General features: G+C 44.4%; 1 protein-coding gene across 3 annotated transcripts in view; it reads left to right on the plus strand.

Moving 5' to 3' along the window:
- LOC309398681 (uncharacterized protein) overlaps nucleotides 1–8,414 on the plus strand; it is a 161,273-nt gene extending 152,859 nt beyond the window's left edge. For all 3 annotated transcript variants that reach the window (XM_081965790.1, XM_081965791.1, XM_081965792.1), the window contains 4 exons: nucleotides 2,182–2,355; nucleotides 2,984–3,216; nucleotides 4,355–4,461; nucleotides 5,040–8,414. In XM_081965790.1, the coding sequence (XP_081821916.1) occupies nucleotides 2,182–2,355; nucleotides 2,984–3,216; nucleotides 4,355–4,461; nucleotides 5,040–8,410 (3,885 nt within the window). In that variant the 3' untranslated portion in view covers nucleotides 8,411–8,414. The remainder of the gene's footprint in view (nucleotides 1–2,181; nucleotides 2,356–2,983; nucleotides 3,217–4,354; nucleotides 4,462–5,039) is intronic.
- Nucleotides 8,415–25,119: the final 16,705 nt, after the last annotated feature.

Consider the following 25,119-nt stretch of genomic DNA (forward strand, 5'->3'; position numbering starts at 1 on the left):
TTCCACTGACTGTTCTCAGTGTCAGGAAATTTTCCCTTAATTCTAGGTTGGATTTCTCTCTGGTAATCTTTAATCCATTATCCCAAATGTTCATTTCCCAAAAGGCAACTGGACTTTCTTGTTTTTTTTTCTTTGAAAACATTTCACTTCTCAGTTTTTTCAGAATTTCAAAGGGGAAAAAAGAAAGTCTAGTTGCCTTTTGGAAAAAGCACCTTTGGGACAACCATGATCTGGATAATTGAGAATCTTCCATGTATTAATTTTTATCCTGCCCTCAAGTGCTTTAAAGAATGTAAAAAAAAAAAAACCCTTCTCTTTGGCAGCTCCATAATATCAGTCCCCTCCAGGGCACTCCTAGTCCTTCTCTTTATTAAACTAGACATACCTAGCTCACACGATTCATCATTTGTTTAGCCTCCAATCTCATAATCATTTTTGTTCCCTTTCTCTGCACTCTTTCTAGAGTCGCAACATCTTTTTTGTATCACAGTAACCAGAATTGGACACAATATACCAAGTGTGATCTTACCAATGCAGCACTAACACTTGATGTGATCTTGATACTAACCTGCTGTTAATGCAGTCTAGGACTGCATTGGTTGTTTTGGCAGCTGCAGCATACTGCTGGCACATAACTAAATGTTCACTGTGATACCTACATCCCTCTACCAGCATTGCTGTTGAGCATTAGGTTTTTCTTTCCTAAGGTTAAGACCTTACTTTTTTCATCACTGGATTGCATTTTGTTGGATAGAACCCAGTGTTCAAGTCCAAGATCCTTCTATACCTTCTAAAGGATTAGCAATTAGTGTCATCTGCAAATTTGATGAATTCCCCTTCTATCTCCTCATCTAGATAATTTATGAAGATGTTGAAAAGCAGTGGGCCCAACAGAACTTTGTGGTAGCCCACTGCATGCTTCCCTCAATTTAGATATAGTTCCATTGAGAACTGCATATTCAGCCAGTTGCAAATCCATGTAGTGGTCTAAGCCACATGTTTCTATCTTACCAAGGAGTAGGCTATGATCTACTTTATCAAATGCTTTATTGAAATCTAAATGAATTATGTCCATACAGTTTAACTATGTCAAACAACGCAGTAAATTTTGTCTGGCATGATCTGTTTTTGACAAGGTCAAGTTGGCTTCTAGTAATAGTTTTGCTTGTTTCTAGGTATTTCTAGGCAATGTAGACCAGAGATGGTATTCAGCCAGTTCAGACCGATTCAGGTGAATCAGTAGCGGTAATTTTAACTGGTTCATCAAACCGGTAAATACGACCTATGGCTGGCCCCACCCACCTGCTTGCCACTTGCCCCACCCACTCACTCAATGCTTGATGCTTGCCCCGCTCACACCCGTCCTATATATGTTGCCTTCACCAGCTAATCGCCTCACCAGTCGCCTCCGCTCCTTGCCCGCTCTGCTCACCAAAGGTAAGCATGTTGCCCGCTGGCCCTTCACCTTGGGTTGGGGGCTGGGGCTCAGGAATGCACCATTCCCCGAGGCCCTGGCGTTCCCGGGGTCACCTGGTGCCTTCTCTCCCTTCACTGCGTGTCTGTTTCCCCTCCTTGAGAAGCCTCGGCCCTTACTCAATCTCCCCGCTTCCTCCCCCACGACCGCCTCTTTCTTTGTCCCGAGACCTTACCTTCCTCCCATGACTGGCTGCCAGGGAAAGGAAGCTAGGGCTGAGCCATCACCACTGAGCCGTCGCCTTTGGGCTCCCCACCAGCCCACATCTTGCCCCGCTTGTCACGAGATGCTTGCAGCCGCCGCCTTTCAGTGTGAGAAGCTTCCCAGCCACCACCTCTTTTTGCCAGCTGGGACCGAGCCAACAGCAGCAGCTGGCTGCAGGCTTCTTGCACCGAAAACTACTGGCCTCCGCTTCTCAAACACACCAAAAAAGAGCTTCAGTCCCGTGACTGTCGCTGCTGTGACACTCTGTTCTTTGTGCCGGCCACGCATGTGCACCCCATTACCTGCTGCACCGGAATCCTTCTGCTCTAGCGCAGCAGGCAATGGGACATGTATCATATTGGTATCATATTGATTAGAGTGTATTCTTCATCCTGCATATGTGAACTGGTTCTGTTTTTCAGCCGAAGTGCTGAAAAACCGTGGAATCAAAGCTCATGGTAGCAAAAAGTTAGAGAGATTAATTCATTATAATTAATCTACAGGTGGAGAAACCTCCTGTCTATATCAGCCCTAAAGAAACAGCTGACTTTACCAACATCGCTCAGATGTTGCAGAATGCCACTCTTGCCAGGCATGCCATTGGAATGATCAAGAATTTTAGCAATTATTACTCTCTCCATGAATATCTGTCCAGACTCCAAAGGGGTCCTTGCCAGGTAAGTTTTGATTCTTTTATCTTGGGATGATTCTTTTTCCACTGGTAGGGCCTATTTCTTCAGCCTGGATTGTTGCCCTCAAAACAGTCATCCAAATATATAACATCTGACTCTAGTCTCTTATAGATTAGATTAACAGAGATGGAAGGGACCTTGTAGGTCATCTAGTCCAACCCCCTGCCCAAGCAGGAGAGCCTACATCATTTCTGTTTTTATAGAGATAGCAAAGCTGCATTCCTGAACCATGATAACTTAGCAGCAGTAGCCTTAAGAACACACATGTATTTTAATGCACCCTGAGAGAGGTGTTCTGGTGAGCTGTTACAATTGCTAAGCATCATTTACATATTAATGGGTGAAAATTTGAGACCCTTACATTTACTTTATTTTTTTTAATGTACGCTTCAGAACCAAGGTTTCTCGTTGTTCTTTTTAGTTTCTCAGAATTGGTCCAAAGTGTGACCGTGCAGTTGTTTTCCTCTCTGTAGTCATAGAATCGCAGAGAAACTCACTGAAATCGTATTGCAATGTTGACTATGCTGACTGAATTCACATGTCATGTGGAAATGCAACTATGGTAGAGTGTTTCCTCATGAGTGTTGCAAACTGAGTTATGTTTCTTGTTCAGGGCACCATAGACACAGCCGGTCCATGTAGGGAATCTTCTCCTGCCTTCACTGTTGAAATCCAGCAAGAAATCTTGGAAAATGCACTTTTTTTCCTCAAAAAAGAAGGTAGCTCAATGAACTCTTCTCAGTGGAGAGAAGCCTACTTCCTTTTGTTTTCCAACATCTTGCCACATCCCAGGACAGTCCACCTTTCCCAGCTGGCTCCCAAATTGTCATGTCATCTCCACACTATGTGAGTCAACAATAACGTGTTTCTGGACCAGGGCTGAGAGGTGTTCAATTGGTTAATAACTAATCAGATTAATTTATAATATGAACAATGTAGAATGTGACATAGTTTTCAGGAAGTGACAGAATAAGGCCGATAAATTTGTTCGTAAGGACTCCACAAATTCTAGGCCCTAGAAGACAACATTTAGAGTAAATATTCTAAACATACATAGTGAAGTCCTATGAAAGTCAGCAGCCAAAAGATAAGGTAGATTAAAAGCTTTTGCTGGATCAGGAGTCAATACTCCAGAGGTGGGTTTCAGATGGTTCTGTCCGGTAGGCGTGTACCGGTTGAAAAAATTTAGTGTGCCTTCCCGTACCGGGGCTTCTTCCGGGAGGTTTTGGCGGGCGCGCGTGCGAAGGGAGCTCCAAGCCTTTTTGCTTTTAGGCGGAGCTGATTCTGCGCCTTCTATGTTTTCCTGGGCAGCTGAAGGAAAAGCCCCGGGGTGATATTGGATATTTTAAATTCATTGATTGGCTTACTAAATTGAAAGGATTCAGGCGGCTGTAGAGGGGGCTGTCTAACATTAGCCACCCCACGAGGAGCTGGATCATCAGTCTGGCGTTACGATCTAGGCTAGCTCTCTGCTAAGTGTAGCAAAATAGATAGGTGAGGAGCGGCTGGCATCTGAGAGTGATCAACAAGTACCGTTTGGCTCACGCGGAACCTAGTCCGTTCTACCGGAAAGTCACAGCTTGGCCCGCCCACCTGTCTCGCTTGCCTTACACAAGTTGGTCTGGAGTGGGGAAGGGCCGTTCTTTCTGCTCAGCTTACGCATGGTTCCACATCCGCAACTCATCTCTTCCTGGCCAAACGGGCACCTTTTTGGTCCCAGCGGGGCTTCTGGAAGAGAGTGGCAAAATAGGCCACATCTACAGAATAGGTTCTAAAAATTTTTGAAACCCACCACTGCAGTACTCATTCTATTTGTTTAGCATTAAATTACATGCATTAAGTAAACGAGGACAAAAGATCATCATGGGTCTTGAGTCTCCAAAATGCTGATGTCTTTTCTCTAAGGCATAATTTGAAATAGATTTCCTATTATCAATCCTCTTGAAAGAACTAATATTAAAAATCTGCTCTACATTTTTATCAGCTTGAAGGCTATCACTGCTCTTCATTCTAGTCTTATCAAACAACAGGAAGAACTTGTCAAGGTCAGACATCTATGCTATTCTGGAAGACATCATCCTAATATTAAAGGTAGATTTTTCTGCTATAATAAAACAAAATAATCTACTGGTAAATTATAGCTTAATTTGGATATCAAGCTGTAACACACACATTTGAGGTTCTGCAGTATGCATTATATGAACTGTGGAGGTCTAATCACACTTTCATAACAATGTGTTCAATGTGCCATTCTCTGAGTTGCTTGAATAAATTATAATATTTAGCCAAATGAAATAATGAGGTAAAATAGTGAAAGAAACATGATTTGTGGTTTTTATAGATTATCCAGAGGGATAATATCCTAAAAATTTTGAACAGCTTTGTGAATGCTAGATGATTCCTGTAGTTCTGTTTCTCCTAGAGTTTTGTGATGGACTCTCATTTTGTAAGATGAAAAAGTGCAGCAGGTTTTCTAGGATTTTGTGTATTATTTTCTATTAAATGGCTGTGATGGCTCAGCAGTTAAGACACTGGGCTCCTTGGCTGGAAAGGCAGCAGCCCAGGTTGAAGACCCAAACATTTCGCTATTTCTGTTCTAGATATTGATAACTGAAACAGAATTTTTTGTATTATTTCAATTTGATTTTAGTTTTTCATTTTGATTTTAGCAACAATTCATATCCTTGCAAGGGTAACAAAGGACAACTATCAAGATGAAACACACAGCAAGCACAGAATTGGGATAACTTTTCCCCATCAGACTAGCAAATCACATGTTCTAAGGGACACTACTAAACCACATCTAGAAAGTTCTCCAGGTAATAAGCTCAGAAGCAGGGAAATGGACACTACAGGACACACCACAATTCATAATCTTAGAAGCAACACCAGTGGTTTCTTTGAAAATGTGACAAATAAACAAATTCCTATCCCTGGAGGTGCCGCAAAGAATATTTTGCAAAGTATTAGAAGTCCTAGATTTACCAGTCCCCAAAGTGCCAGAATGAATACCCTTAGAGATGCCACAAATGATGTTACTAAAAATACCATAGATGACTTAACTGGAAACATCACAATTCGTGGTCTTGGAAGGACCAGCAGACACATTTCTGGAAGTTCCAAAACTGACGTTCCTAGAACTACTATGCTTTATATACATAGAAGAACTAGCAGATGGATCCCTAAAAATGTTACTCAAATATCCAGGAATGATTCAAATGATATCCTTGGAAGGGGAAATATCCCGGAAAGTGATATGCTTGACATTTCTGAAAGTACTGCCAGATGGTCCACTGTTCAAATGTTTGAAAAGACCACAAGTGGATTCCATGGAAATATAACACATCATTATCCTAAAAGTTTTGCCAGTGAGATCCCAAATGATATTACCAAACTTGAAAATGCACATATCCCTGGAAATGTCAACAGCAAAATTCTTGCTAGTGGCACAGATAACAATTATGGCAATTCATCAACTTGCACCGTACCACATAATTATGGAGGTTCTACTAGTCGTATCCAGGAAAGTATCACAGCTAACTTCTATGGAACTGATACGACTCATATTCCTGGATATACCACTGAAAATATCCTAATGGACAGTAGAAAACACTCTCTAGGAATTACTGTGGGAAACAATTCTAGCAATGCTAAAGGCAACACCTATGAAGTTGCCATAACTCACAACCCTGCAGATGTTACTGTCAACCAACATACAATTCACATTCTTGAAAGCAAGAATGAAAACGTATCTCATAGTGTGGTGAAATATATCCTTAAAAGCTCTATACCTACTAGCATTAATGGTGCCATGGGCCTGCCTGGAATTATCTCAGATTACACCTCCAGAAGCACTCCAGCTGAAGGTGTTACCAACAACATTACCAGTATTTTTACAAGAAACATTCTTGGAAATACAGCTGGCAAAATCTTAGAAAGCATCACAGCTCCCTTTCCTAGTGTGAGATCTAGCAACATCCCTGGAGATGCCATGAGCAAATATTTTGAAGATACCACAATTCACATTCATGGTGATGCTGCAACTAGCATCCCTATAAAGAACATAACTCACAATCTTAGAGGTACCACAGGCAATATCCTTAAAAATGAAGGCACAATAGGTGGTGTCACTGACAATCTTCTTACAGGTATAAGAAGTCATATCCTTGGAAATGCCTTAGGAAACACAAATAATGCCTCTGCAAGTACTCCAAGAAATAACCATAGGAGACTCACAATTCACAAACTTGAATATGTCAATAACAAATTCCTGAAGGGTATTGTAACTAACATTCCAGAAGATGCCACAATCAAAATTTCTACAGCCAACATAGATGGAGCTGTCACCAGCAATTGTCCTAAAGATGTAACTTTTATTCTTGGAACTCATAGTAACTGGAGTGATGTTGTAACCAGATATATCTCTAAAGTATTTATTAATACTTCTCAAAGTGCTGTGGGCAACATTCCTAATGATGACCTAGCTCATATCACTAAAGGTGCCACAGACAATATGCTTGAAAATATTAAAATTCACACACAGGGCAATATTAATACAATGGGCAACAGTCCCAAGGATTCAGCAGATAACATTCCTAGAGGTACTACTACAAATATCCTTGGTAGTGTCATAAACAATGTTCCTGAAGATACCTCAGTTCACAGTCGTAATGGAGTTACTAGTAAATTTTCCAGTAGTACCACGTTTCAGATGGTAAGAGGTGCCACAGTCAACATTCTTAAAAGTATCACAGCTTCAGTACTTAGAAGTACAACAAAAGGTGAATATATTCCCAACCTAAAGAATTCCACATATAATATACTTCATGGCAACCTATCTGGTGAGACCACAGGTAATGTTAATGGAGGTGATATAATCCCTAAAATTTATGATGCAACAGGAAATAAACATAAAATTTCCATCACTCACAGCCCTGGAAATGGGGCCATGTATTACATCTCTGGAGGAGTCACAACTCCTTTCTCCACAAGTACCACTGGAAATATGTTTCAAAGCACCACTCCTAATGCTAAAAAAATTGCAATGGGATATGATCTTAAAGCAGTACATGAGGGCACAATTGGCAATATTTCTGGAGGTGCAATTAGTCACATTCCTGAAGGCACTACGGCAAGTGTTCCTGATACAAACAAAAACCTGGGAGTTTCTCTCATTTATAAACCTAGAGATGCTACTGCCACAATTAGTATTGTTAGTGGTGGCCATAAAATTTCCAGTGATGTCATACTTAATATATTTAAAAGCACCATTCCTATAGGTTCTACAGTTCACATTCCTAACAGTGTCACTGACAATAACATTGAAAATAAAACTACTCTCTTCCTGGATGGTTTCTCAAGCAATATTACTATAGGTATTCCTGATCATATTAGGGATAACTATATAGGCACTTTAGTTACCATCCCTGGAGGTATCACATATGACATTCCTCAAAATACCATCTCTGGGGTTGTTCCTAGCATTGCTTCTGATAATGATAGATACAAAGATGCCACACCTTCAACAGATATTATAACTCCCATTCTTGGAGGTGTTTCTGTAAAAATTCACAGTGATTTTACAAGCAACAGCTCTGAAGATGTAACTAGCAATATTTCTATTAATGATACAACAAGCATCTTTAAGGAAGCTACAGCTTCTATTCCCATGGGTAGCACCAAACATAACCTTGAAGACAAAGCAACACATGTTCATGATGGTTCTGAAGGTAACAGCCAGAATAATGCAACTGGAAATATCTCTCAGAAGATCACAATTTCTGGAAGCACCAGAAGTATTATTTCTACTATTTTTGGAGGTGGGCCAACTCATCTCCCAGGAAAGGGCAATGAAGATGGTGCTCCTGGAAGCCCAAACCAGGATAGTTCTGGAGATGTAACAACCAGCAACTTTTTTGATGCTACCACACATACTTCTTCTACTTCTATTCCTGACAAAGGCAACAGCTGGGCAAATAACACTGTGCCCATGTCTTTCTACTGTGTTCTTACTTGGATTTCTGTCATGGTTTCATTATAGTTTTTTTTAAATCCAAATGCAAATGAAATAAATAAAACCTTTTGACGGTATCCACAAAGTGAAGTTCTTGGCTAATTTGTTGATTGTTCAGAGTATTGGATGCAATTTATTTTTCAATAATCCAGTAATGGGTTCATGCAGCATAGTGAAAACCAAGAAAATGGCCTCCTGGCCAAAAACAGGCTGCAGGGAGGTCAAATGAGCCCCCCGTGCAGCCTGTTTTTGGCTGGCAGTGCTGCAGGAGCCATGGAGTCCGAAAACAGGCCGTGCTGGGGCCTCACAGAAACTCCATGCAGCCCATTTTTGTCACCCGCCCTCTCTCTGCTGGCCTGTAGAGGAAAACTCAGTGCTGATCCAACCCTTGAAGAAATCTACTTTGACACCCCTGCTTTGGTGTTTGAAATTCTGTATGCCCTTAAATAGCTGTTTCGACCCATTTCTGAGTACCTAGATGCTAAATGTACCTGGAAGATTCAGATCCTTCTTCAACGTAGTAACCTAAGGCATATCTCGGGATTTCTGGTAATTCAGACCCAAGACCTCAGATTTGACAAACAAAAAAATATTCGTGTTCCCCTGGGTCCAGAACGCTTAAATACCGCTTCTTTGCAGATCTGCTTTTCCTGAGGAGTTAGTTCAAGGCATATTTCAGAATTGCTGGTAGAAATCAATTCAGACCCAAGAGCTCAGATGAGAGAAAGAAACATATATTTGTTTCCTTTGCTCCAGAAAGATTAAATACTGCATTTGCAGATCCAAGCTTTCCCTGTGAAGTTAGACCTCAATTCAGCCAGAAAATCTGATTTTGATCTGGAGTTCAGATTTCAGAAACATATATTCTCCTGGATCTGGAAAGCTTAAATGCCACTTCATTTGAGGATCCCAGCTTTCCCTGAAGAGTTACCACTGGAATATCTCAGAATTCCTGGTAGAAAAATTCAGAGAGAATATCTGATTCTGGACCCAAGAGCTCAGATTTGAGAAAGTAACACATGTTCTCCTGGCTCTGGAATGCTTAAATATAGCTTCTTTGGGGATCCAAGCATTCGCTGTGAGTTACAAAAGACAGACCTCAACTAGTGGTAGAACAGGGAGCTGGAAGAACGAAAATAAGTATTTCTTTCTCAAATCTGAACTCACATCCAAAAGCAGGTTTTCTGGCTGAATTGAGTTCTGACTGCACAGGGGAAGCTGTGCTTCCTGCTTGTTTGTGGATCTGAGCTTTCCCTGTGGAGTCAGAACTCAATTCAGGCAGAAAGCCTGATGTTGGACACAAGCTCAGATTTGAGAATGAAACCCATATTCTCTATCTCCGCACTCCGAAAAACTTAAACCCCGCTTCTTTGCGGATCTGAGCTTTCCCTGTGGAGGGCTCAATTTGGCCAGGAAGCCTGATTTTCGATTTTCTCCGATTTGAGAAAAAAAAACATATTCCCATTCTCCTGCCTCAGCTACAAGAAATACATATTGATGTCCTGAATTGGAAAAGCTGAAACCCCTCTCCATTCAGTGATTTGAGCTTTCCCTGAGACCAAAGCTGAAAAACCACTCCATCCAGTGATCTGAGGTTTCCCTGAGGAGGTAGACCAAAGTGTTTCTCAGAATTCGCAAAAGAACTCAATTCACACAGAAAACATTCGTTTTGAGCCAGAGCTCACTTACCTACAAGAAACATATTGATGTTGTCCTGAACTGGGAAAGCTGAAACCTCTCTCCATTCAGTGATTGATCTTTCCCTGAGGAATTAGTCCAAATCGCATCATTATTGGCAAAAGACCTATATTCAGCCAGAAAACGTTAGTTTCAAGCCTGAAATTGTTGTCCTGAGTCAGGAAAGGTGAAACCCCTCTCCATTCAGTGGTTTGAGCTTTCCCTGAGGAGTTAGACCAAAGCGTATCTCAGAATTGGCAAAAGAACTCAATTCAGCCACAAAATGTTACTTTTGACCCAGAGCTCAGATTCGAACAAGAAACACATATTGGTGTTGAATTGTCGGGAAAGATGGAAAACCGCTCCATTCTGGGATCTGAACTTTCCCTGAAGAGTTAGACCAAAGCATATCATTATAGGCAAAAGAACAATTCAGCTGGAAAACGTTAGTTTGAGCCAGAGCACACTTACCTACAAGAAACATATTGATATTGTCCTGATTTCGGAAAGCGGAAAACCACTCCATCCAGTGATCTGAACTTTTGTTTAAGGAGTTAGACTTTCCCTGAGACCAAAGCTGAGGAGTTAGACCAAAGCGTATCTCAGGATTGGCAAAAAAAACTCAATCTACCCAGAAAACATCATTTTGAGCCAGAGCTCAGTTACCTACAAGACCTATTGATGTTGTCCGGAGTTGGGAAAGCGGAGAAACCACTCCATCCAGTGATCTGAGCTTTTCTTCAGGAGTTAAACCAAAGTCTCAGAATTTGCAAAATAACTTAATTCAGACTGAAAATGTTAGTTTTCAACCAGAGCTCAGTTACCTACAGGAAACACATATTGATGTGGTCCTGAGTCGGGAAAGCTGAAAAACCACCATCCCACAATCTGAGCTTTCCCTGAGGAGTTAGACCAAATCGCATTATTATTGGCAAAAGAAGTCAAAACGTTAGTTTTGAGCCCCAATTGATGTTGTCCTGAGTCGGAAAGCTCAAACCCCTCTCCATTCAGCGATTTGAGCTTTCCCTGAGGAGTTAGACCCAACATGGGTACTTGAAGACTTGTGGACTTCAACTCCCAGAATTCCCCCAGCCAGCACAGGTCAATATTAGGAACTTGAAGGCTCCTGGACTTCAACTCCCTGAATTCCCCCAGTTGGTGCAGGCCAAACTTTGGAACTTGAAGGCTTGTGGACTTCAACTCCCAGAATTCCCCTAGCCTGCAAAGGCCAACTTGGGTACTTTAAGACTTGTGGACTTCAGCTCCCAGAATTCCCCCAGCCAGCGCAGGCCAATTTTGGGAATTTGAAGACTTGTGGACTTCAACTCTCAGAATTCCCCCATCCCGTGTATCCTAACTTCGGAACTTGAAGACTTGTGGACTTCAACTCCGATAATTCCCCCAGCCAGCATAGGCCAAACTTGGGAATTTGGAGACTTGTGGACTTAAACTCCCAGAATTCCCCTAACCTACAAAGGCCAACTTGGGTACTTTAAGACTTGTGGATTTCAACTCTGAGAATTCCCCCAGCCATTGCAGGCCAAACTTGAGTACTTGAAGACTTGTGGACTTTAACTCTCAGAATTCCCCCAGCCAGCACAGGTAAAATATTAGGAACTTGAAGACTCCTGGACTTCAACTCCCTGAATTCCCCCAGTTGGTGCAGGCCAAACTTTGGAACTTGAAGGCTTGTGGACTTCAACTCCCAGAATTCCCCTAGCCTGCAAAGGCCAACTTGGGTACTTTAAGACTTGTGGACTTCAGCTCCCAGAATTCCCCCATCCCGTGTATCCTAACTTCGGAACTTGAAGACTTGTGGACTTCAACTCCGATAATTCCCCCAGCCAGCATAGGCCAAACCTGGGAATTTGGAGACTTGTGGACTTAAACTCCCAGAATTCCCCCAGCAGCGCAGGTCAATATTGGGAACTTGAAGGCTTGTGGACTTCAAATCCCTGAATTCCCCTAGCCTACACAGGCCAACTTGGGTACTTTAAGACGTGGACTTCAGCTCCTAGAATTCACCCATCCAGTGCAGGGCAAACTTCGGAACTTGAAGACTTGTGGATTTCAACTCTGAGAATTCCCCCAGCCATTGCAGGCCAAACTTGAGTACTTGAAGGCAGCTATTCCAGGGGTTAATTCTCCTCACTGCCCGGAAGGTTCTACTTAATTCCACTCTAGGGATTCACTTAACAAAGTTGGCAAGAAAGGTCGTAAAATGGCCCAACACTCACTTAACGACCATCTCTCTTAGCAACAAAAGTTTTGGGCCTGACTGTGGTCGCAGGTCAAAGATTCCCTGCATTTTAGTTTCCTTGCAGAGGGTCCAGAATCTCTTCCTTTGTGAGATGGACAAGTGGTTAACTTAGATGAAGAAATAAATAAAATTTGTTGTGAAGTTTTTTGTGATTCAATGCAGCTCCTGGTTCCAGAGCTGAGTTTGCTTCAGTGGCTTTAGACACCGGCAGCTTTTCCGTTTCGGAGTTTCTTGACCTCTTCAGCTTTGAACGACTTTCGTGGCTTCAGATCTCCCTGCAATCAGTTTTGCACCTAACAATTCCTTCTTTCTTGCGGGGTTACAAGGCATATCAAGGCATCTGCGGTTTCTCCAGAGATTTGAGCTGCCCTTCACTTGCTGGACGTTTTTAGTGCCACATTTACTAAATGAACTGTCGTAAGTTGAGGACTACCTTACTACCTGCTGGGCCTGGGTTTCCTTTTCATTATCCACTTTCTGCCGAGACTTTCCAAATCCTTCCAGCAGATGCTGGCTGCCTGCAATTTCGCAGTTCGAATCTTACCAGGCTCAAGATCTCAAGATTGACTCTATCATCTATCTATCTATCTATCTATCTATCTATCTATCTATCTATCTATCTATCTATCTATCTATCTAGCTAGCTAGCTAGCTAGCTAGCTAGCTAGCTAGCTAGCTATCTATCGATCTATCTAAAATGAGGACCCAGATGGTTGGGGGAAAAGGCTGACTTTGTAAACTGCTTAGAGAGGTTCCATAAAGCACTGTAAAATGGTATGTATGTCTAAGGACTATTGTTAAGTTCAGTCTGTGAATCATCCCTCCATCCATTTATCTATGATATCTATGATGCCTGTCTGTCTGTCTGTCTGTCTGTCTGTCTGTCTGTCTGTCTGTCTATCTATCTATCTATCTATCTATCTATCTATCTATCTATTTATCTCATCTATCATCTATCTTATCTCTATCATCTATCTATCTCATCTATCATCTATCTATCTATCTATCTATCTATCTATCTATCTATCTATCTATCTATCTATGATAATCTATCTACCTATATCATATATCATATATCTATCTCTATGTCTGTCTGTCTGTCTGTCTGTCTGTCTGTCTGTCTGTCTGTCTGTCTATCTCTATCTCTATCTGACATGGTGGTGCAGTGGTCAGAATGCAGTATTGCAGGCTAATTCTGCTGACTACCAAGGGTTCGATCCTGACTGCTTGTGACGTGTGACGAACTTAACTGCAGTGATTCACTGCGTCGAGAAAGGTCATAAAATGGAGCAAAATTCACTTAACAAAGGTCTCACTTTGGGACTCCATTGTTGGTCATAAGTCGAGACAACCTCTCGATTTTGGTGTGCAGGAATCCATCCATATCTCAAGCATTTGGCTTTCCTCTCTAGACTCTGCCAATCTTGGCTTGGGACCCAGATTTTCCTGGCACCCACGTCCATGAGTAACTCCCATCCCGTGCTTTGAATCTCAAGAGATCTGTCATCATTTGCGAAAAGGGAAATTAAAGCACCATAAACTCACAAATCTTATCCTGCCGGAAGAATTGGCAAGGAATTTATCATGGGAACAGCCCTGGAGTGAAAAGAAGAGAGTGAGAGAGAGGGGGGAGAGGGAGGGGGAGAAACAGAGAGAGAGAAACAGAGGGGGAGGGAGAGAGAGAAACAGAGAGGGAGAGAGAGAGAGAGAAACAGAGAAACAGAGAGAAACAGAGAGAGAGAGAGAAACAGAAAGAGAGAGAGAGAAACAAAGAGAGAGAGAGAGAGAGAAACAGAAAGAGAGAGAGAAACAGAGATGGAGAGTAACACACAGAGAGACAGAAACAGAGAGAGAGAGAGAAACAGAAAGAGAGAGAGAGAAACAAAGAGAGAGAGAGAGAGAGAGAAACAGAAAGAGAGAGAGAGAAACAGAGATGGAGAGTAACACACAGAGAGAGAGAAACAGAAAGAGAGAGAGAGAAACACAGAGAGAGAGAGAGTTTTTTGCTCATTTCTGCCCTCCCCAGCCCCCAGGAGCTCTCTGAAAGCCTCCATAAGGGTATGCACAGCCATTTTGGTGAAGGGGCGGGGTTTCAGGAGGCAAAAAATGCTGTATTCGATGTATAAGAAGCACCCAGATTTTCAGCCTCTTTTTTGAGGGAAAAATGATGCGTCTTCTACTCAAAAAATACAATAGGAGTTAGATACTTTCCCCCCCCCCCAATATTGCGGCTAAACAATAGAAGTCTCCACTCAGGTCCTCTGTTGCCGGCGGGAACAGAGGAACACCTGATTGGCTGAGAGGCTGGACAGCTTCCATTTAATAGGGGGAGCTGGCCGACCATCTCCTCAGTGGATGTTTGCACATACTTCAATAAAGAGCTGTTATCGCTAGCTTTTTGTGTCTTCCTTTACCCGATCTAACATTGGCGACGAGGATGAGATCGGAAGGCAATTAGGCAGAAAAAGAACGAAGTCCAATGGACAAAAAGAGCCAAGTTATTAAAAACCAATAATTTTTTTTTTTTAAAGGAAGATCAGTAAGAACCTACACGCGATCATAGTCAGGGATGACTTACAAAGCCTTTTTGGACTGGACTGGTTTCAGGCTTTGGGAATGGTCATGGCTGAAGTCAACGCCATGGACGAGCAGCAGACCAGAGAAGGGCCAGCTGTCGCCGCCACTGGGAGGGCCACCGAAACCATATTTAAGGAGTTTGAGGACATTTTCGCCTCCAGTCTGAGTGAGTACAAGGGGAACCCAATTTCCTTTAGCTTAGACCCAAGCATAGCTCCAATTCAACTTAAGCCCAGGAGAGTACCTTTCGTTCTCTGTCCAAAAATTGACAGAGAAATCGATGAATTGGTAAGCCAGGGCATCCTCGAACCAATCGATCACGCCTGTTGGGAAATGCCGATCGTGACCCCCCTTAAGCCTGATGGGTCTATCAGAATATGCGCTGACTATAAATGCACACTCAGCAAAGGATTGCAACAAAGTGCATACCCGTACCGGTAGCACAGCATCTGTTACACTCCCTCAGTCCAGGAAAGATCTTTGCAAAACTAGATTTGGTGCAGGCGTACCAGCAGCTGCCAGTAGATGATGCTACTGCAGAGGCCCAGACCATCGTGACGGTCAAATGTAACCGCCTGCAAAGTATCGCCCCTGGACTGTTCCAAAGTATCATGGAACACCTTTTGCAGGGGATACCCAGAGTCGTCCCCTATTTTGATGACATACTGGTATCAGCCGCAAACGAAGCGCAACTTTTAAAACGAGTATGCGCCATCCTAAGCAGAATCAGAGACAAGGGCCTCCGTTTCAAAAGAGAAAAATGTAAAATAAATGTACCAAAAGTGGAATTCCTGGGTTATATGATCGATGGTTCAGGAATTCACCCGACTAACCAAAAAATAAAAGCTATTAAGGAAGCCCCCACACCGAAGAATCAGACTGAGCTGCAGGCGTTCCTCGGGCTCCTTAACTTCTATATCGTGTTTTTAAAGCAGAAGGCGACAGCTGCTGAATTGCTACACCAGCTGCTGGCAAAGAATGCAGAGTGGACATGGGGCAAAGCCGAGGCCAAAGCATTCGCCGCCATGAAAGCATTGTTATCCGCAGACTCTTTCCTCGTGGAATACAGCCAGACCCTGCCCTTGGTGCTGACCTGTGATGCCTCCCCATTCGGTGTCAGTGCTGTCCTGAGCCATTGGATGCTGAATGGTAAGGAAGCCCCCATCGCGTTGTACTCAAGGACACTGTCCACGACGGAATGGAACTACAGCCAGTTGGACCGCAAAGCACTGGTTGCAGGGGTGGGAGTCAAGCGGTTCCACAAATATCTGTACAGCAGGGACTTTGACCTAATTACTGATCAGAAGCTTCTACTGGGACTGTTGGTCAGAGAACTCCCCACTCCGGTGTCACTCTCCCCCCGAATGACCTGATGGACTATTTTCCTGGTGGTGTATTCCTATCGGCTCATCCACTGCCCAGGCACCACACTAGGACATGGTGACGCATTGAGTCGCTGCTACCTACCAGAACTGCTGGATGACCCCACCCCTGAGACCGTGGTGCTCCTGCTTGACTGCCTGGACTCTGAACCCGTCTCCTCCCGTGACGTCGCATGCCACTCCACAAAGGACCCCATCATCAAACAGATTCTGAACTGGGTATGGAGGGGGTGGCCCAAAGGGCCGTTTGGGCCAGAATATAAAATGTATGTTTTGAAGACTGACGAATTGTCGGCAATCAAGGGTGGTCTGCTATGGGGGGACCAGGTGGTCATTCCTAAACATCTACAAATAGCCGTTTTGGAGGACCTTCACATGGGGCACCCGAGGATAGTCAAGATGAAGGCACTGGCAAGGAGTTATGTGTGGTGGCCCAACATGGACAGAGACATACAGGAATGGGTGGCCACATGCACACCTTGCCAGGAATCCAGACCAGCTCCCCCAGAGGTGCACGCAAAAGAGTGGGAGCGGCCACAAGCACCGTGGCTTAGAATATATATAGACTTTGCTGGACCAGTCTACGACCAAACCTTCCTCATAATTGTGGACGCATTCTCCAAGTGGCTAGAGGTAGTCCTGATGACATCCACTACCACAGTCGCAGTCATCAAGGCGCTACGGAAGCTGTTCGCAACTCACAGTTTCCCCGATGTGTTAGTGTCAGACAATGGCCCGCAATTCATGGCCAGGGGTTTTGAGGAGTTCTTTGCGGCACAAGGAATCCGACATGCCCTGGTCGCATTGTTTCATCCGGCTTCCAATGGCCAGGTGGAGCATATGGTGAGAAGCCCTCAACAGGATGGGCCCGGGCGACTGGCAAAAACGAATAGACCACTACCTGCTAATACAACACATCTCACCCAGCGCCACTACTGGAAGAAGCCCAAACGCTCATGGGCCGCCGTCTCAGGTCCCACCTGGACCGGCTACACCCCAACTATTCCACAGAAACACCCCCAGATTCCATGAGCAAAGTCAGATCATTCAGCATAGGCGTCCCGGTATACACGCACAATTACACGGGGGGGGGGGGGCTCTGTGGATACCTGCGACCATCGTCAGTATCACCAGCCCGAGATCCTACTCGGTAAGACTCGAGGACGGACGGCATTGGAGGAGGCACATCGACCAACTCCGGGGCCAAATAACCAACTCCCCACTCTGACAAACAACAGTGATTCCTCCACAACTCGAGCAGCACCACCTCCCGACTGTTCCGGATGCATCACGGGACTTATCTGACGGCGATGTAGGCTGGGCAGAACCACCACCAGAAGTTCCAGCCAGGGCCTGTAAAAGTTTCCAGGAGGTTCCACCAGGCAGGTCCGAAGAAGCGTCATGTCCGTCCAACCTGCGTGAGGGCAACCAGCAAACTGAACTGTGCAGGTCCAGCCGGGCGACGCAAAGGCCTGCCTACTTATGGGACTATGTTACCAGTTAGAATGTTCCATCCTAGAGTGGAGGGGTGTTAGATCCTCCCCCCCCCGCTATTGCGGCTAAACAATAGAAGTCTCCACTCAGATCCTCTGTTGCCGGTGGGAACAGAGGAGCACCTGATTGGCTGAGAGGCTGGACAGCTTCCATTTATAAAGGGGAGCTGGCCGACCATCTCCTCAGTGGATGTTTGCATGTACTTCAATAAAGAGCTGTTATCGCTAGCCTTTTGTGTCTTCCTTTACCCGATCTAACAATAGGGTCTCCTACTTTAGCAGGGGCTGGACTAGAAGAACTCCAAGGTTCCTTCCAGCTCTATTCTAGATTTCTTTTTGTATTCTATCTCACCTATGAGAGTCACATGAATATATCATAATTTACAATGTGTATTTTTGAACGACTCCCTTAATTCATTCAAAGGTCATAAAATCGATCATGGACCCAGGGTGACTTGGTTTATGACCGACGCAACTTACAACCGATAATGCTGGGCTCATTCACGGCTGAACCTTGAGAGGCCTCCCTGTAACAGATATGAGGAGGGGACCAGGGCTCAGCCCTCTTCCTGGCTTAACAAACTAAGTTGACAAATGTTGCATGGTTTCCAAAGGCGATCACGGCCCATGGGAAAAGGCCATGTGGGATCCAGAGGTTTTCCTGAAGGCTTTGATTCAATGGTCCATCTATGTGGATAATAAGGAGAATCTTTTTGGAGGACGTTAGATCTGCCCCCAGGGGAGTGTTCAGCTCTTGGCATCTGCCCTACTCTACATGCTTCAATTTCTCCCGGAATTCAACCAAGTGTGGAGATGTCCCAGACATCGTCGATGACCGATGGTGGCCACCACCCTTCTCCATTGGCACCTGTGGCTCTGGGACCTTCTCGTGGCTTCCTCTCTCTCTAATTAAATTGTCCTGGCTTTCTCTGTTTCCAAAATCTCCCTGCAAGGCCCTGTTTCCACAACGTCCCTTTGTGGTCCTTCACGATATAAGAATTATCTTCATGCTTCCTCCCTTTCCCCAAAGATCAGCTGGAAGGGAGGTGCTCAGGGGGTCCTTGGTTGCCCCCTCCCCTCTTTGGAAGAGCTTTATAGCTCACGCTGCCTTCAGAAAGTTCCAAACACCATTAAAGATCCATCTCCTCCTGGGCACCCTTTTTTTTAACTATTGCCATCTGGCAGAGGGTACAGGACAATAAAAACAAGGACAAGTAGACTGAAAAAGAGCTCCCATCCCAGAGCAGTAATTATCTTGAATTCTACTGTAGAGGGCAACAGAAATGCAATATCAGGCGTTTTCAATTTCATCGTATAGAATGTATAGTTCTATACAATTGCATACTTTTATTTTTAATATATAATACACTGTACACTAAAGAAGGCACAACTTTGTTATATGAGGTGCCAAGACAATAAAGTAAAGATTAAACTATTTAACTATGATAATTTGGTCTTGGAGATGCTCCGGGTGATTTTGGAGAGGAACTGGCTTCTAATGAGAGCAGGGTTGATCCGATGGCTATACAGCTGGAAGATTACTTCCATGGACTCAGCTGCAGCCTGAGCCACGGAGGCTTCACGATCCTCTAGCAGATCCTGGAGACCTGGAAGGAATCCAGAAAAGAAATGATTACTGGGATCCAACCCTGATCAGGGCCAGAGCTTCTGGAAAGAAAGTCTCAGCATCAAGCGAGGGGATTTTGAAACTCACCCAGGAAAACTTCTTTGATTTGTTTGGAAGTCCTCATGTCCTCAACAACAATGTCTTCAATAACATATTGAATTTTATTATATTCAGTATGTTAGCCAACTGTACTATACTAAACTATATTATTATTATACTACATTTTATTATACTAAACAAAATTATTATGCTATACTGGACGTGACTGGACTAGACTGGACTATCATACAATGCAATACAATATAATATTATTACATTATATAGTATAGTGAAAAAGGAATAGAAAAAGAAAAGGGAAAGAAAGATGATAAGGAAATGGCTTCTGGTCTTATAAATGCATTTATGTTTTGCCCCCTTTACATCGTAATTTCCCTTTTCCACAAACTGCCATTTCTAATCCTCAAACCCACAAATCAGCAAGGTTTCTAGTCGTCATGGTGGCATAGAACCTCTGCTGTTCCCAAGGGAACAACAACCCAAGAAGAATCCCTCTAGTCAGTTTAGTGTAGTGGTTGAGGCCTCAGGCAACAAACCAGGAGCCGGTGAGTTCTAGTCCCTCCTTTGGGATGAAAGCCCGATGGGTGACTTGGGGAGTTCTAGTCCTGCCTTAGGCATGAAAGCTGGCTGGGTGACTTTGGTCCAGTCCCTCTCTCTCAGGGCAGCCTACCTCACAGGCTTGTTGGGAAGGAAATCGGAGGAGGAGGAGGAGGGGAGGAGGAGAAGCATTGGGGACGTCCACCATCTTGAATGATTTATCAAAAGAAGGCAGGAGAGAAAGAAAATATATTTCATCCAGAAGAAAAGGAGCCAGCTGGGCTCCTACTTACCACCTCCGAGCAGATGCTGGAATACATGCTCTGGAGACTGGTGTAAATCTTGTAGTCAAACAAAGTCTCTGGAAACTCCTTCCACTTCATAAAGGAGACGCAGGAGGTCAGGGTTTTCCTGGAGACCTGGGCCGAGGGAGGAAAGGAGGCATCAGAGGAGCCGGTTCTGAGGTTATCCATCTTCGGCAGAGAAAAGCCAGACTTCTCCTTGTTCAGAGGTGGGAAAGGGGATGAGCCACCCCAAGAGGAAGCTAACGCAGGGCAAGGCTCCCCCTGAAGGCCAGAGTTCTCCACAATTCAACCCTGATTCTCTTCTATTGGTACCAGGCAAACAATCAAGCAGAAAACAACCCCCTAATCCAAGAACAACCCAACAGAAAAACTGCACCCACATCAAAATGATCGGGCATTAAGCAGAGGTCGAACCCTCCCTTCCAACCTACTGATGCTGTCACCTAATTGGGTCAGGAAAGGCCTGCAAGAAAACAACCAGGTTCAGAGAGCACCAAGGACCTCACAACTTCAGGATTGTCCAGAATGCCTTCTCCAGAGGGTCGACATGATGCAACCATGTTGCCCTGAGTGAAGATGGGGGTACAGCGTGGTCTCATGGAGAAGGGAGCATGAAGAGAGCAGGAGCTTAGTTGACCCCGCCCTTCAACTCACCTCTTGGGTCCAACGATTAGCCAACTGGATGACGAGAGGAATCAGGCTGCGCAGGATGGATTTGGTCAGATTCCGCTCTGTCTCCCTGACCCCTTTTAAGACCAGGCCAAAAAGGGTGATGGAGGTGTTGCGCAACTCGGTGTCCTCCTACGAAGGAAGAGAAACGGGTCAGTCCCTCCAATAGCATTCAGGAAGTGGGAGGCGTTGTGAGAACCTAGAAGAACAAACTGCAACACACACAACAGTCAGCTGAGCAAAAACTGAGAGTAGAAATTTCGGATGAGAAAACATCTCAAATTTGATTCTTCTTTGTTTCCTGAAATAGAAAGGCAGGGAGGGATCCACTAAACCTACAATAAAAGCCTTCATCACCTCCATCCTCTTCATCTGATCTGCCTCAGTTTCCCACTCACAAGACAAAGGAAGAGGAGTCTGGCAACTGTTTCTCCAGACAAGGCCATGGGGATGGTTAGCCATGGGTGTAAAAGGCTTGCAGACCAACCTCTATGGTGTGATCGAGGGAGCTGTTTTCCCATCTTAGCAGCCTTCAGATGTGGGGACTTCAACCTCTGGAGTTCTCAGGCCAGCAGAGTTGAGATCCACACACCTTAAAGAGTCTGAGATCAAGCAACACCAATCTGGATTTTTAATAAATACGGAGAGTGATTGATAGTGGCTTGGTGAAGCTGAAGAGAGTGGGAACCTTCTCCAGCTCTCTGGAAGGGCTCAAGGATCTTCTTCAAGCTCACACACTCTTTTAGATGAGAACAGCACAGTTATTGCTGAACTATTTCTAAACCTTTTTGATAAAATTGGAATTCTGCAGATGGTACCCAGGCCATCTTTATGGGAGAAAAAGAGAGAGGGAGGGAGGGAGGGAGAGGAAGAGAGAGGGGGGGGGTGGATTAGTTTGTCGTGATTTGGTTGACGTACATCAGCAAAATACTTCCCCAGGACCGGAATAAGTTTGACAGCTTTCCATCCATAGGTTTGAACTTTCAGATCCCGGAATAGGAACTGAAGAGTCCGTAGGGATTCCTTTGCCACACTTTTTTCTGGGTGACAAGCACAGTTGACCACAGGGACTAGCACCGGCTCTAACATCGAATTCTGGAGGAAGGAGGGAAAAAAGGGAGCAATTAAACATGGTCCCTGGAGTTCTCTGAATCTACGAATGACAAACACAGAGAAGCCCCCAGAACCTAGAATCACAGGGTTGAAAAGGAACTTGGAGGTCATCTAGTCCAACCCCCTGCTCAAGCAGAGACCTTATACCGTTTCAGACCAGTGGTTGTTCAGTCTCTTCTTGAAAGCCTTCAGTGTTGGAGCACCCACAACCTCTGGAGGGAAGTCGTTCCACTGGTGAATTGTCCTCATTGTCAGGGAATTTCTCCTTAGTTCCAGGTTGCTTCTCTCCTTCATTAGTTCCCATCCATTGCTTCTTGTTCTCCTTTCAGGGGCTTCGGGGAATCAGTTGCCCTCCCTTTTTTTTGTGGAAGCACTTCAAATATTAAAAGTCTCATCTCATCCCAGCCCCACTTTTTGTTGTTAGACTAAAACTACCTAGTTCCCCAATTCTTCCTCCTATGCTTTGCCTCCGCTCCACACTTCAGCTTTCAGAGTTAAACCTACCATCATGTGCCCCATTTCAAGCACATAAACATGTGCACTTGGAACATACAACACGGCATAGCAGAGTCAGAAGGGACCTTGGAGGCCTTCTAGTCCAACCCCTGCTCGAGCAGGAGATTCTATACCATGAATGGTTTTCCAATCTCTTTTGGAAAACCCACATGTTCTGGAGATAAGTCCTTCCATTGGTTGATTGTCTCACCGTTAGGAAAATTTCTCCTTAATTCCAGGCTGATTCTCTCCTTGGTTAGTTTCCAACCATTCTTTCTCCTCTTTCTTTCTTTTGACCACCTGGTCTTTGTAGGAGCCCCTCAAATATTGGAACAGGTGCCATCCTGTCTCCCCTAGTCCTTCTTTTCATTAGACTAGGCATTCCCAGTTCCTGTAAGCGTTCTTCGTATGCTCTTGGGTTGCAATGATAAGAAAACTGGATGAGATGTATAAATGGAGAAAACCATAACACCCAGCATCCCAGGTGGAGGTTCCCCGTGATCTCCAATCCTGCAAGGGAAGATCTTGGGGAAATAGCTGGGCGTGAGGAAGCTGGATGATTGTTAGGTCAGCTCAGGGGCTTCCTCATCCCAGGGGTTTGATGCAAAACACTCCATCACTGGAGGTTTTTAAGAAGAGAGTAGACAGTCACTTATCTGAATTAGCTTAGGTTCTCCTGCTTGAGCAGAAGGCTGGACTAGAAGACCGCCAAGGTCTCTACTACTAGGAAAACCAGTAGTAATGGTTGTCCAGTCTCTTCTTGAAAGCCTCCAATGTTGGAGCACCCACAACCTCTGGAGGCAAGTCGTTCAACTGGTTAATTGTTCTCAGTGTCGGGAAATTTCTCCGTAGGTCTAGGTTGCTTCTCTCGATTAGTTTCCAACCGTTGCTTCTTGTTCTGCTTTAGATGTCCTCCAAGAGGATCTGTCTCCAAATTGATCCTTCAGATCTTCCAGGGATGCCCCCATCTTTGTAGAAGAGACGCCACTGTAGCTGAGGGTATCCTCTTTCTGGTGGTTGTCTTCTTCTCCTCCTTCTACCCTTCCTAGCCTTGTAGACTTCCCAGAGAGGTCACACCTGCTGCTCCCTTGAAAGTCCCTCACTTCCTGCCCCCCATCTCTTACCTCCAAGGGGTGCTGGAGAAGATACCCCAGACCACGAATAGCAAATATTTGGATGAGGGGATATGGCTGAGCCATCCAGGCTTGGAGGACATCAAGGATGTCCTTTATGATGAAGTATTCTCCGAACTCCGGGTGATAGAGAAGCTGGGGAAGAAGAGTGGAGAGACGAAGCATTAGCAAAACAAAGGAAGGGAACTTTCCTCAGAGCCTCTACGAAGAGATGCCACATTCAACCATTACGGGGAGAGGAAAAGACAGTCCTCGTTTAGTGACTGCGGAAAGTCACCATGGCACTGACAAAAGGGACAATTCCATTTTTCAGACTTATGACCATTGATCACGGTCACCTGACCAAAAATTGGATATTTGAGGGTCCGTATTTATGACAGTTGCAGTGTTTAGAAGTTACGTGATCCATTTTGTGACCATCTGATAAGCCAAGTAATATGTCGAGGACTACAGTATCGCAAAAGGTAGTGCAAATGATAGTTGTAAGAATACAAAACTGCCTATACTGCAAAGAGGAAAAGGAATTTGGGGTCATTGAGTCTTCCTCCCTCCCTCCCTCCTTCTCTCCCTCCCTGCCTCTTTCTCTCTCTCCCATTCCACCGATTAACAGAATAAGAGGAGACCTTGGAGGTCTTCTAGTCCAACCCCTTGACCAAGCAGGAGACCATCTACTATGTCAGACAAATGACTCTCCAGTCTCTTCTTCAAGGCCTCCAGTGATGGAGCCCCCACAACTTCAAGTTCCTAACCATAAAGTCCTCGTGAACCCTGTGCAACGTTCCTGGAGATCCACAATGTTGTGGTGCATCACAATGTCTCCTCACCTCTGAGAAGAACACCATGCCTATTGTCTTCTCCCTTAAATCGGGATGGTGCAGGTAGTTGTTGGCCTGTCTGAACATCACATTCAGCTCCACTTTAGAGTAGTTGAAGAGTTTCCTAAAGGCATAAAGGACACTACAATTTATTCAAAGTTAGTTTAATAAAGGGGGAGTTAAAGCACAAGAATAGTAACATGTTAAAATTCGTTAGCTTATGTTAGCGTATGGTTGTTAAATGTTTACACCCTGTACTTTGCTCTGGGAGGGCGGGGAGAGGGAAGGGGTGATAGTTGTAGAATTTATTAAAAATTGTAATTAAAAAAAAAGTTTCCTAAAGATCAAATAGGGAGAAATCAGACAAGATCTGCTGGTGAGTGAGGAGAAAATCACCAAGCTAGAGAAAAGATTATCTGAATTATGGATAAATGAATTACTCAATGAATTAGTCCATTTAGATAATGTCTCACCCTCCCTCTCTTTCTCTGTCTTTCTCTCCCTCTCCTTCCCATCCTCCCTCTTCATCTCATTCTCTCTCTCCTTTTATGTCTCCCTCTTACACTTCCTCTCTTTCTCTCTCTTTCTCTCCTCCT

This window comes from Natrix helvetica, assembly GCF_964273705.1.
Source record: "Natrix helvetica genome assembly, chromosome: 13".
NCBI classification, from domain to species: Eukaryota; Metazoa; Chordata; class Lepidosauria; order Squamata; family Natricidae; genus Natrix; species Natrix helvetica.